General features: G+C 48.9%; 1 protein-coding gene across 3 annotated transcripts in view; it reads right to left on the reverse strand.

Annotated features, from left to right (window-relative positions):
* Window positions 1–13,589, reverse strand: part of PTPRB (protein tyrosine phosphatase receptor type B) — a 108,978-nt gene that overhangs the window by 21,367 nt on the left and 74,022 nt on the right. For all 3 annotated transcript variants that reach the window (XR_011497083.1, XM_070494832.1, XM_070494833.1), the window contains 4 exons: window positions 10,059–10,337; window positions 9,446–9,595; window positions 7,658–7,901; window positions 2,153–2,259 (listed from right to left, as the gene is read on the reverse strand). Coding sequence is in view for 2 of the 3 variants with exons in the window: in XM_070494832.1 (XP_070350933.1) it covers window positions 2,153–2,259; window positions 7,658–7,901; window positions 9,446–9,595; window positions 10,059–10,337 (780 nt within the window). In the remaining variant the exon portion in view is untranslated. The remainder of the gene's footprint in view (window positions 1–2,152; window positions 2,260–7,657; window positions 7,902–9,445; window positions 9,596–10,058; window positions 10,338–13,589) is intronic.

The raw sequence follows: 13,589 nt of genomic DNA on the forward strand, positions 1-13,589 counted from the left end.
TTGAGCATCTTTTCATGTGCTTATTGACATTTGCCTATCTTCTCTGGAGAAATGTCTATTAATGGCCTTTGTCTGTTTTTTAATGTTACTTATCTTTTATTATTGAGTTATAAGGTAAGAGTTGTTTATATATCCCGGATACCTGAGTCTTAGTGGACACGTGATTTGCAAATAGTTTCTCCTATCCTGTGGGTTGTCCTCACTTTCTTCATGATGGCCTTTGAAGCACAAAAGGTTACCATTTTGATTAAATCCCATTTACCTATATTTTTCTTTTGTTGCTTGTGCTTTTGGTATCAAATCTAAGATTTCCTAACCCAAAGTCACAAAGATTGCCTTCTATGTTTTATTTTAAAGGTTTCTTGTTTTGGCTCTTACATTTAGGTCTATGGAGTAGCCCATCTTTGAAGGTGCTTCTTAAGCCCGTGGGTTTGTTTATTCAGTGCTGCTTTTCAAGACTCATCCAGCCAACACAATCATCTTTCCTTTCATGTGGTTAGCGTTCTTTTTTTGAATATATGTTTACCATCTTCCTTTACTGGACTACATACAATTTTTGGTCTATAACAGTATTTCAGATAGGAAAGAATTGTGTTTACAAAGCCCCTACTTAACATTAAATGATAAGCAAACACATCTAAATCCTCTTAACTGTGTTCTGATCCCTTTTTGGTTTGAAAAGTGGGAGATTATGCCTATATTTGGCCTAAATAGACGGGAGTGTTTGCGAGGCTGAGTCATCTTTTCTCCAGCAGCACGAGAGACTGTTTTAGCTCCAAGGAAGAACTTCCTGCGCCAAGCACTGCCGGCTCCCGGCTGCAGGGAAAGGCCGGGACGGATCATGTTATGAGGGAACAACATGCCGAAAAGTGATGCCGTTCTCGGCTTCAGGTGGAAGTTCCAGGCCGTGCAGGGCAGGGGTCAAGGGCTCTGGTGGAAAGTGCCAGAATCCCAGCTGTACCATCTCGGGCAAGTTACTCAACCTCTTGGTGCCTCAGGTCCTCACCTGTGAAATGGGGATAACAGTGTCTGCTTCTCAAAGGGTGGAGTGAGGACTGGGTAAACGGTTCCGCGTACAGGCCACGTCCCGCATCTCATGAGAAGGGCCAGGAGACCCGAGCTGCGTCTGTCACTCACGCTTTCCCATAACATACTAGAGGTCTCTTTCCTAAGTTTATGTAAAGTCTTTTATGTTAACATTTTTCACAGTGTAAAAACAGTATATAAAAGCAAAAGGGAAAAACCACCTATAATCCCATTACTTTGAGATATCCATTGTTAGTACAGTGGTGTTTTCCTCCTTGTCGTTTTTTTCTATGCATTTCTATGTATATGAATATGCACATTGCCAGTTATGACTGAAAGCCTTTTTTTTTTTCTGCTTTATCTCCCCAAACCTCCCAGTACATAGTTCTGTATTATTAGTTGTGGGTCCTTCTGGTTCTGCTGTGTGGGACGCCACCTCAACATGGCCTGATGAGCGGTGCCATGTCCACGCCCAGGGTGAAAACCGGTGAAACCCTGGGCCTGCTAAGCGGAACGCGCAAACTTAACCACTGGGCCACAGGGCTGGCCCCTGAAAGCCTTTTGTATCTACTTAATGTTTTGACCTGTGCAAGCTCTTTTTTTTTTTTTAAGATTGGCCCTGAGCTAACATCTGTTGCCAATCTTTGTTTCTCTTTTTTTTCTTTCTTTCTCTCCCCAAAGCCCCAGTGCATAGTTGTAGATTCTAATTGTAGGTCCTTCTAGTTCTTCTATGTGGGACGCCGCCTCAGTGTGGCCTGATGAGTGGTGTGTAGGTCCATGCCCAGGATCCGAACCAGCAAACCCTGGGCCGCCGAAGTGGAGCATGTGAACTTAACTGCTACGCCACGAGGTGGCCCCTATGCAAGCTTTGATGTGGATGTTTTTCATTCACTGCTTTTAAAAATTCATTTTTAGTCAAAAAAAAAGCTGGCATTTCTATAATCCCGTCAGTCTATTCCTACAGAAGTTGTACAATTTCTCCAATCCACCTCAATCTGTGGTCACATAAGATTAAATTCCAGGTGAGAATAAATATGCCACATCAGCCACATCTGCAGACCCCATCCTAGAGGCCCCCTAAGTGACAGGAGGCTGGGGCCCACGGGGGCGGCAGGGCCGGGCTCACCTGACTCGGTGGTGATGGGCAGGGAGAAGAATGTGTCTGAGTACAGCGGCTGAGTGAACTCCTTCAGCTCCTCGTCAAACAGCTGCGTAAACGCCCGGATGCTGATTCTGAAAAGATAACCCATTCGTCGAGTGCACGTCAGTGGCTGACCAGGGCAGGGCCGATGGAAACATGTGTTCAAGGGGCAAAAGCGTGGGCACCTGGTCAGCATGTGTGTGGGGCAGGATGCGAATTACGGAATCAGACAGACCTGAGTTCGTGCGTTCACTCTCATTCATTCATCAAACATTTCCTGAGCCCTACTCTGTGCCCATCCCTGTCCCAGGGACTGGAGACACTGCAAGGCACAGACAAAGTCCCCACCACCCCAGAGGCTCCATCCTCCGACCACAATGCACAAAGTTAATACGCCAGATGGTGGCATGTGCTGTGAAAGGAAAAGGGCAGAGAGAGCGGTGGAGAGCAACGTCGGGCGTGCGGGCAAGGTCAGGGGAGGTCCTGACAGGAGGACACCTGCACCTGCGGGAGGGGAGAGAGGGGCCATGGCTGCATTCCAGGCAGAGGAGGGAGCAGAGCAGGCTGGCCCAAAGGAGGAGGATGGTGGAGGCGAGGACGGCTACAAGACGTGAGCTCAGGTCACCTGGGGAGAGCTGGATGGAGAGAGAGGGTGAGCCTGATTGGGCTGTACTGGGTTCAGAGAGATGGTGAGATGTGGGCTCAGAACCCTCCAGCGACATCTGGGGTCAGTCCAGCCACGTGGACAGGAGGCTGCTATGGGGTTCGTCCATGTGGCCATGCAGGATGGTGCCTGGAGACCAGCTGGCCCTGAATTCCACAGGCGAGCAGGATGCAGCTCCTAAGACACAGAGCTGTCGTCTCAGCCTGGATGAAGCCTCTGGTCCCAACACAGGACCTGCGCTCACGCTCTCGGGGCAAGTCAGGCCCAGGCTCGAGGCAGCTCCCAATTTTTCTGGGCATGTAGTTTAGGAGGCATTAGAGATCATTCGAGGTGACTGACCAGGACGCAGGCAGAGAAGCCGTAGAGGAACGTGGCCATTGCTTCAATTTCAGGAAGTCTGCCATGCGGACGAGGAAACAGACATGACTATTTTTCTTCTTGAAGGTGGAACTGACTCGGGGGCTCACGTCACAGGGACATGGAGTTTGTCCATTTGTTCGCTTTGCTTTGGTTTTTTTTTTTTTTTTTTTTTTTGCTGAGGAAGATTCGCCCTGAATTCTTTATACTCGTGCAGTGATTTCTAAGTGTGGAAGTGCTTGCACAAACATGGCCCAGAAGATGGTCTCCAACCTTTACAGTAGTATAAGGAAGCTGACTGCATCCTCTGGAACCTGAGGCTCAGACGCTTCCTCCCAGGTCACAGCGAAAGCTGGTTCAAGAAAACCAAACTCCACGTCTTGACTCCTAGGCTAGATCTCTTTCTCTCATTTCCTCTTGGCTTCCTCTTGGTTTAACAGCAGAGTTCTATCAGAGGGATGAAAAGGGCTGGGTCTAAAGCAGAGGGTCTGAGGTCCAGCTCTTGCTCTGTCGCTGATGAGTGGAATGGCCCCTAAAGTGCTTTGTGCCTCAGTTTCCTCATCTGTACAGTGAAGCATTGGATATGACACCTTGACGTGTTCTGCTGTACAATTCTAGGCTTCACAGATGCAGATGCAGACTAGAACCAGGTCCAGAGAAATGAGGACCTCTAGGGACCGGGGAGGAGACGATGACCTGGGAGAGGCTTGGCTTACAGTTACTGGGTCATCAGGAACTCTGTGCTCACAGCCCTGTCCAAAAGTGGACACCATGGCCCAGCTCTCAGCACCCATCAGAATCCCATCCCCTCTTGTCTTCCTGTCTCGTCTCCCCAGTACCCCTTTCCATGCCCACCCCGAAACTGGACTATTCACTCCTCCAAAGGGTCTGTGCATTTCTGCCTCTGTGCTGACCCCCTCTGTTCCCAGTCCCTTGACTCTCCTCCGGTCCCGGTCTCCACATTTTCAGATCCTTCCCTACTTTCTAACGCCCGGCTAAAACGACACCTCCTCCAGGAAGCCTCTGGAACCTTCACAGCACTTCCTCACCTGCACTGTCTGGGTCCTCCCTCACTTCCGCCTGTGTTTTGCAGACCTGTTTTCTGTATGCGTGTAGGAATAAGATTATGTTAATGCGCAGATATCTGATAGCAATTATTTCTACTTTAAATGTGTACAGAATCAGAAGTCTAAAGCACAGATCTTGTGGTTCAGTTTCCTTCATTTGAGGAAAATGAGGTCAAGAGAAGCTGACCACCTGGTGTGGCCACGTTGCCGTTCTCTTTAGAACAGAAACAAGACCAGGCTGGCACTTCCAAACCTCCAGCTGCCTCTCACCCTCTCGGGCGGCCCCTTCCCCAGGGAACAGCGCTAGTCACCTGCGGGGTGAGGGGACCCCCACGATGAAGGGGAGCACATTGCCTTCACTGACTCCGCAAGCTTGCACATCAGCTAAGCTCAGCGTTTCCCATTTCTCTCCAATTCTGACTTTTCTTTTTCCGTGTTCTTTCCCATCTACCTGATGGCTTGAGGGTCATGGTGGAGACAGCATCTTGAGATGGAGGATGCAGACGGCCCTGAGCCACGGCTCTGAGATGTGGCTCCCTGCGTGCTCTGCGGTCCCCCGAGCACCTCCTCTTGTCAGGCACTGGCTGCCTGGCATGATTTTCACAAGTCTGAACCAAATGTATTCTGGAGAAATAAGGAAAGCTGTGTTCTAGAAAACAGATCTGTGCGCCGTGAGTTGATTGCGTTATAATAAGAATGTGTGACTTTCATAAAGCATCTTGGTGCGTTCTCTTAGTTGTTCATAAACGTTTGCTGGGTGGCTCTTGGGTGCCAGGGCCACGCCGTATCATCTCATAATCGATGTCCCATCTCTGGCTGAGCTCTCACAGGCCAGAGAAGGAGCATGCACTTCAACAAAGGGTCAATAGGCTGGTTGTTAGCCGGTGCAGGCTGGGGTGGGAACGGAGCTGAGCCAGCTGCCTGGCTGTGGCTGACAGGGTGGTGCGGGGCCAGTTGAGGGCTGAGCTGGTTTTGGGGTGTCCATAGGAGTTCCTGGGTCAGACAAGGGAGTGGAGGGCGTCCGAAACCGAGTGAAGAGAAAGTGCAGAGGCTCAGAGGTGTAAGAGAGCCATGTCCCGTTCAGGGGGCTCTGAGGAGCCAAGAGAAGCAGGGGGCAGGGTGCACATGGCAAGTGGCGGGAGACAGAGCCGTGGGGTGAGTGGAAGGGAGACAGCGAGGGTGGGTGCGCCTGGAAGTGAACGGGAACCCCGGCAGACCCTCATCCTGACGGACGTGACTGGCTTCAATCCGTTGCCCACGTTTGTCCTCAGGGGGACTCTGATGTTCTGTGGATGAAGACAGTGGGGGCCACAGGCCCCACAGCTGAAAAGGGCAGCGCCATGGACCGCGAGGTGTGTGGGGGCTGCCGGGCTCCGTCTGTGGGGACCGCCTGCAGCTCCTTAGTCTCTCAGAGGCAGCCACGAGTCGGCTTCTCTCCTCCCGCCAGCAGCAAACCAACAGAAGCAGCTTGGACCTTCCAGCTCACAAGGAGAAGACAGCCCTCGGGGGGCTTCTGCTCAAACTTCCTGGAGCCCAAGTGACCAGGAACTGAGGCGTTTCTTGATTCTTATCAGAATGGAAGGACCCAGCGTTCTGATCGCTTAAATTTCTCCTTCGCTCTGTCGAGACCTCAGCTGCTCCAGGCGGACTCTCACGGCCTCTTCTTGAGGCAAACGTCACTCAGAAGTTTGTGTGCTTACTCTCGAGGTGCTGACTTTGGCTGGGGGGGCGAGAGCCTTTTCGTCGTGAGTCCTGAGCAGAAGGAGCTGTACGGAGATGCTGTCCAAAGCGAGTACTGCAGTCCCCCCGGGTCCGTGGGAAACACGTTGCAAGACCCCCGGTGGGTGCCTGACACTGCGGGTAGAACCAAACCCTAGAGAGACCAGGTTCCTTCCTATACATACGGACCTACGATAAAGTTTAATTTATAAATTGGGCACAGTAAGAGATTAACAACAATAACTAATACTAGAGTAGGGCAATTACAACAACAAGCTGTAATAAAAGTTACCATAGATCTTAGCAACCTCAGTAAACGATATTTTTCTTTCCTTACCAAGTCGAGAACTTTCACCTTTTCACTTAAAGGAAACTTTACGGCTTCTCTTTGGCATATCGGAATTGCCAGCATCACGACTCTTGTGCTTTGGGTCATTATTAAGTAAAATAAGGGCTTCCTGACCACAAGCACTGCCATACCGCGACAGAGGATCTGACGACCCAGACGGCTACTAAGTGACTCACGGGCGGGTGGCGGACACGGCGGATCCGCCGGGCCAAGGATGAGTCACCTCCTGGGCATGAGACTTCATCACGTGACTCAGAACAGCACGCAACTTAAAACTTATGAATTGTTTGTTTCTGGAATTTTCCAGGTAATATTTTTGGACCGCGGCGGACCTCGGGTAACTGCAAGGTAAGGAGCGATGACTACCCTGTTCTAGGAAGACAGTTGGCCTGCCTCTGTCGACGCGAGGGGAGGGCTAAGGATGCGCTCAGGGGTGAGGGCACGTCATGGTCTCCTTTTGGAGCCAGCAGGAAAGCTTCTGCTGAGATTCAGGGGTGACACTTAAATACGTAAGAGTCAATAAGACCCGGGCACCGGCCAACAAGAGTGCACGCTGGCCCACAGAGAACCTGGCTGGCTGCCATCTTGGCTGGCTGTCAGCTCTGGGAAGACCCAAGAGAGGAGGCATGGCCTTCGCAGAAGTACTAATCTTGGATGCCTGGATCCTTGCACCCAAGGCAGCAGCACAGGTCCCCACCCTCTTGAGGACCCTGCTTGGGAGACCGTTCTTCTGCTGTCCCTGCTCTCCGGGAGACCGTGCAGGCTGAGGGCACTGCCGTTCCTGCAGCTGGAGGGCGTCAGCCACAGCAGGACTTCCTGGACGGCCCACCAGCGGCTGCTTTTCAGCTGCTGTCTGGGCGTGAGGAAAGGAGCTCCCATTCACTCAGGGCCTACCCTTCAGGAGGTCACAGAGCGCTTCCATGTTTTTACGCTTTAGAAGGTAAATAAATAAGTGTAATTCCAGACCTCACTGAAAGTGGAAGATAAGACCTCATGCTTCCCTAAACTCAATCTTTCTGTTTGAACATTTTCACAATCGTTAACCTGGGAAATTTGTACTAAAGGAAGTTCTAGGAGAAAGAACAATCAATTAGGAGCCTTCAGCTCTTCATATAATGGACTGGAACTTCTGCACAAACGCCAAGGTCCTCTTTACGCATCACCTGTGAGTGGAGGCAGGAACGCGGCCTTTATAAATTACCCACACAGCGCAAGGCTGTCTTGTGGTGCAGGTTATTAATCTACAGGAGCTCGTGTGCCTCAGACGCCCAGACAGCTGAGCACCCAGCGATGGAGCCTGTCCCCTCCAGCAAAATGATGGGGATACATCTAACCTGTAGGCGGTGCGAGGCTTCAGCGGTCCGTCACAGAATTTCTGCTGATGGGGGTCGCATTTCCCACCCAGGCTCTCCATCTCCGCTCCGAGCTTGATGTCAAAACTCTTGGGGTTGCTGTCAGGACTTTCGGCACATTTGCTGGCGAAATAATCGGTCTGATACACTCGGATGGAGGCATTGTGCCTGTACTCCAGGTAGGAGGGCAGAGGGTGCTGCTGCTCCGGCTTCAGCTCGTCGCTGCCTGGAGCGAGAAAACCCACAGTGAAGGATGGCCCTTCTGCTGACTGGAGTGACCAGGCTGCCTCCTCACCCACTGTGTCTGCTCATCCCAGAGTGCAGAATCTGTGATCTCGAAGGACGCTGTGAAATTCTCCAATGAAATTAACTTTGGCCCACTTTTTCTAACATAAAAAATAAAAATAAAGTGTGTATATACAAAATTTTATACACACACAGATACCATCACTTTTCCAGGAAATAAAGTGTGTGTGCGAGAGCGTAGCCCAGAAATCAAATGACAATGTGTCCCAGACTCCCACTGTGAGAGTCGGCCCACTCGGTCAGCCCTCCACCTTGCCAGTACCCACTGTCGCTGAGCTAATGAGGAAACCCCTGTGGCCTGGGAAATGGGGAAAGATAAGAGGAATCAAGTCCAAGGCCAGGCAGCAGCCCAAGCACGCTCCACGAGCCTCGCCCGGCCAGATGACTGCTCGAGGCCCAGCTCTCTGCCACCCTGAGCACAGTTTAATCCCGGCTTGGATGTGGCCCCACATGTGGAATATGCCCCAGAACTCGTCCCTGTCCACCCAGCCTGCTGCGTGTTTTGGCACTGCCGACGAGTCTGAGGTTGGCTGGAGGAAAGCATAATTAGGAAGGTAAATATTATAGAAATCAAACACCATCCACAATGAACTTCAAGGAGTGGCACTGTTGGGTTCATTGCACCCTGGACTCTAATAAAATTTGCTCAAAATGAGTGGGTCTTGGAAATACTATCTTGCTGGCAGTGGCTGAAAAGGAAACTTGCCTTTAGGCTCAGCACGTGTGCCATAACCGGCATTTGTGTGATCTGGACTTTCTGGGGACATGTGTGCCCCACATACAACACCCCTGCAGGTGTTTGACAAGTGTCAATATAACAAACTCTAAAGATCACACTCGGGGGTTGCGTGGGACGCTGTTATAACTACCACCTGGTCTTTGCCAGGTCCGCGGGAATTAGCTGGACATTGAATAGTCGAATGGGCTAGAGAAAGAAACATGCTGTTGCACATCCAGTAGAGAAAGGACAATGCTTTTCACGATCAACTTCTCCCTCTTCTGAGGTTTTGAGTAATTCTGCGGATTGCTGGGCGGTTTGGGAGCGTGTGATGGCTTGAGGTCTTTGGGACGGGGCGGGGAAGGCAGCTGAGGCAGGCAGAACAGAAGAGTGGTGAGCAGGGCTGAGCGAGTGGTGGGGAGGACAGCGGGCCAACACATGCAGTGCGATTCCAACAGCGCCGGCACGAGGTCCCGGCTCAGCAAGTGATGTTATTTATTATTGTTGTGGTTGCTGTTATCATTATTCACTCATTCAATAATTAAACCCGGCAGATAACAGCCTTCATCGCTGAAAGAGCCTCTGAGCCAGTTTTTGTTACATCTCCCGGCATCCCGCAGAGAGAAAGTGGAATGATAGAAAGACTAACTTTTCTGCTCTTAAAAGCTTGTCGCAGAAGGAGCCCCGTGGAGGCCTTTGAGAAAGCGGCCCTGCACCCCGCAGCAGAGGTGGCTCGCGTCACTTACCCTCGGCCTCTCTCACCACCACCGTGAAGTACTTCACAGCCCCGTTGGTGTCGCTGAACCAGCTGCAGTTGAAAGTGAAGTTGATGGAAGACCTGCTGACGAGCACGTCCTTTCTATTCACGCGGATGTGCGGAGGTGGAGGCGGGGGCCCTGGAACGGGGGAGCAAGAAGGTCACGACTCTGCCTTCACGTGCAGACAGTGAGAGGAGGGTCTCTGCTCGTGGGCATAGACTGTGTGTGTGTGTGAGCACGCATGTGTTTAAAGCTTGTAATTAAGAAAACTCCCCTCCCCGAAGGGAAGCCGTCTGCCAGCGGCACCTCAAACATAGCGGGAGAGGCAGCTCCTCAGCAGGATTTCCTGAAGCTGGGACGTCAAACTGCTTAAGAGCCCATTAGCTCTAACTACGCGGGGCGAAGTGATGTATTTAAATCCTAATTCATTCAAGTACTTTAAGATCCTTTAACTTGTCTGCCGCCTGGTTCCTTTACACAGAGCCATGTTTCCGCCTCCTGGAACCCTTGGGTCCTCCCGTCCTAGTGACAGCGAGCCCGCTCACGGGGCAGCCTGCAGGGCAGGACAGAGAGGCACCAGGGCACACCTCCGGACACTCACGGTCTATCATGGTGATGGTGCTGCCCTCCACCACCTCGCTGGTCATGCCGGCCGACTGCACCTTGATGGACACCAGGTACCTCTTGTGGGGCACGAGCATCATGATGTTGAGCAGAGATTTCTCTTTCTCCAGCTTTCTGGAGAACTCCACCTCTTGAGTGTCCATTTTCCGGCATTCAATGCTGTACCCGTCAAAGTCGGAGTCTGGCGGGATCCAGGAACAGGCAATGGCCGTGGAGTTCTGAGGCCGGCAGTGCAGGTTTTGGATCTTGTCTGGCTCTAAGGGAGGAGGAGAGACACTTTGCACAACTTCGTAAGACATCTTTTCTCAGCTCCTTTGGGTCCAACTAGCTCAGAGATCTAAATAAATAATTCTCAAACTTTATTTGGATTGTTTTTCGAGGAAAAAACTCTCACAGATCACCAAAGGAATTTCTGCCTGCCAGATCCTGCTCTGAGAAACTTTAAAAGTTAAAATGCTGTCCCTCTAGGGGCAGACGCCACCGCCGCCACTGCCCCCGGCCAGTGGCGCCAAGCCCTGCTCCAAAACTTTCGGCACCATGCACGAGCTGGTGAACCACGTCACGGTGGAGCACATGGGTGGCCCCAAGCAAAGCAGCCACGTCTGCTTCTGGGAGGACTGTCCGCGCAAGGGCAAGCCCTTCAAGGCCAAATACAAGCTCACCAACCACATCCGCGTGCACACTGGCGAGAAGCCCTTTCGCTGCCCCTTCCCGGGCTGCGGCAAGGTCTTTGCGCACTCGGAGAACCTCAAGATCCGCAAGCGTGCTCATCCAGGGGAAAAGCCTTTCAAATGTGAGTTTGATGGCTGTGACAGAAAGTTTGCCAACAGCAGTGATCGAAAGAAACATTCCCATGTCCACACCAGCGACAAGCCCTACTACTGCAAGATGTGAGGCTGTGACAAATCCTACACTCACCCGAGCTCTCTAAGGAAGCACATGCAGATTCACTGCAAGTCCCACCACCTTCTCCAGGCGCCCTCGGTTACTCCAGTGGGTGCCCCCTTGTCCCCTGTGCTGGACCCAACCAGGAGTCGCTCTAGCACTCTCTCCCCTCAGGTGACCAACCTCAATGAGTGGTACGTTTGCCAGGCCAGTGGGGCCCCCAGCTACCTCCACACACCTTCCAGCAACGGAACCACTTCTGAGTCTGAAGATGAGGAGATGTACGGGAACTCTGAAGTTGTGCGGACGATACATTAGAATTTATTAGTCATAACAATAAGTAAAATCAGAGGTGGGAGTCCTTGGACCATATCCTAACCTGAGATAATGCTGAGCCTGAGACAAACCCGTGACTCAGACGTGCCGCCGGGTCTAACGAGCCCTATTTATTCAGTATGAAACCCTATGGTGTTTGTACATTTAATTAATTTAATTAAGATATTTGGGCTTTTTTTTTCCTTAGAAAACAAACAAGATAACCACCAAGCTGGACTTGTACGTTGCAGGGGGACAGGGCTGGGAGCAAATTGTACCAAGGAAAATGCATGGAGAGATTAGCTAATCAAGATACATACTACCGATGCAATATATATATCTTTTAGAAGGGAAGAGAAAGAGCATTCAGTCAGAACTCGACGCAGCAGCAAGGCTCTCTGCATTTCCTGGAGCGCCTCGAGAATGCCTTTGACACCATAACGTGGGCTTCTTTGGAGCCACTTTGCCTCCTCCTTGGGCCCTATTTCTGCAAAGGCCTCTTGATTGTCAACCACACACTTGCTGCATGGCCAACAGATCTTGGACTGTACCTGTGTCCAAAAATATTTGTAAAAACCCTTTAAGTCCTAATACTTGTAATTTTTAATTTCCACTCTTTTATTACTGATCTCACCTTAACACAATATTTTTACACAGGATTATTTCTTCATTACCCTGCTTGAATGATGAGAAAAAAAAATAATGAGGCAGCAACCTTCATACGTCTCCATGTATTGTGCTACTGTGATTGTTCAAGCAAAAGTGGAGAGAAGAAAAGGCTGCTGCGATAGACAACTGTGATATTTTATAAAATAGAAGAAATCAAGTGCTTTCTTCTTCCTCTATGGTATTTTTTTTTTTTAATCTGAAATCTCAGATGCTGCCTCTTTGCTACGTCCATGTTTTAGATCTTAAGTTTTTTGGGATGCCAAAATTAACAGGCAAGCCTAAGGAGGTGGGATGTTGGCAACATGCCTATTTTTTTGGGAAAGCTGTTGTTTTTAAAACAGGCCAACCCTTCTTTTATACTGTTGTATCAACCTTTTAAAAAGTCTTTATTTTTCATTGCCTGAAACTGCATTTTCTTCCACCTGAACGCTGAGCACATCGAACTCTAGCCCATTTGAAAATGACAGTGTGTGAAGTGTATGATTTACATTAAAAGAGGGGAGGGAGTTGCTAGACATATTAAAATTTTTAAAAGGTTTATAGTTACCACCAAACACTGATGAATGTGTGACCTTTGCCAGAGCTGTCAAGCTAGGATGAAAAAGGTCAGGGACCCAGGACAATAAGTCTTAGTCAATTTATTTTTGGTTGGTACAACACATCTTGTGTGCAAAATGTAGTCCATCACAAACATCATACCAATATACTAAAGGGCACTAATTTATCCTCAGAGACCCTGAAGACTCCCCTCCCCAGGGTCTGTAGAAATTTGTTTTATGTACTGTGAGTGGGTGATGGAGTCTTGTCATTGTTAATAATTTGTATGTGAACACTCTTATTTGTACAGTTGAATTAATTTATTTTCAGACGTCATCCCTTTTTTTTTCCTGGAAGAGTTCAAAGCACACCAAAGAATTATATTATATGTTTTGGTGAAAGATTGTTGTTTATGATCCATGGTTTATTTGAAAAAAAAAAAGGAAAGGAAATGGGAAAATATATTTTTAAGCTTACTTGAATGAACAGTGTAATGTGAAAACCAGGACTCTTCCTGCATGTCTTTTTTGCATTGTGTTGACGAGATTACATATAGTTTATAGATATATTATATTGCTAGTACAGTGCCTGGTGCTGTCACTTTGAAAGCCTTTCAATGTTGTCTTCAGATTGTTACGGTGAAGATGAAACATGCAGACCCCTCCTTTATAAAGAAAAAGACCATAAAACTTGAATATAAAATGATTCTACAGTTTTAAAGTTTATTTGATTTTCATATTATTCACTTTCAAAGCTATTTCAAATAGACAAAATAAGATAAGGTATAAACTTTGGGGGGATAATTTATGTATTGTAAACCTATTAGAACAAAATATTTCTGATTTATAATGAGTTGTTTTATTTATACAACTTTTTCAATGGTAGTTTGCACTATTCTTTATTATGCTACAGGTTTATTTATTATGAAACAAAGGAATATGTATTTTATGTATTTTGCCATGCATGGGTTAACTCTCTGCCACAGATTTATTGGTTGCTGATATACCTTAAATAAAAACTTAAAATGTGTACCTCCAATAGAAAGCAAGAATGATTATGAAGTGAAAACTTTAATAAAGGTATTCTTCCTAAAAAAAAAAAA

The sequence above is a fragment of the Equus asinus genome, chromosome 22 (genome assembly GCF_041296235.1).
Source record: "Equus asinus isolate D_3611 breed Donkey chromosome 22, EquAss-T2T_v2, whole genome shotgun sequence".
NCBI classification, from domain to species: domain Eukaryota; kingdom Metazoa; phylum Chordata; class Mammalia; order Perissodactyla; family Equidae; genus Equus; species Equus asinus.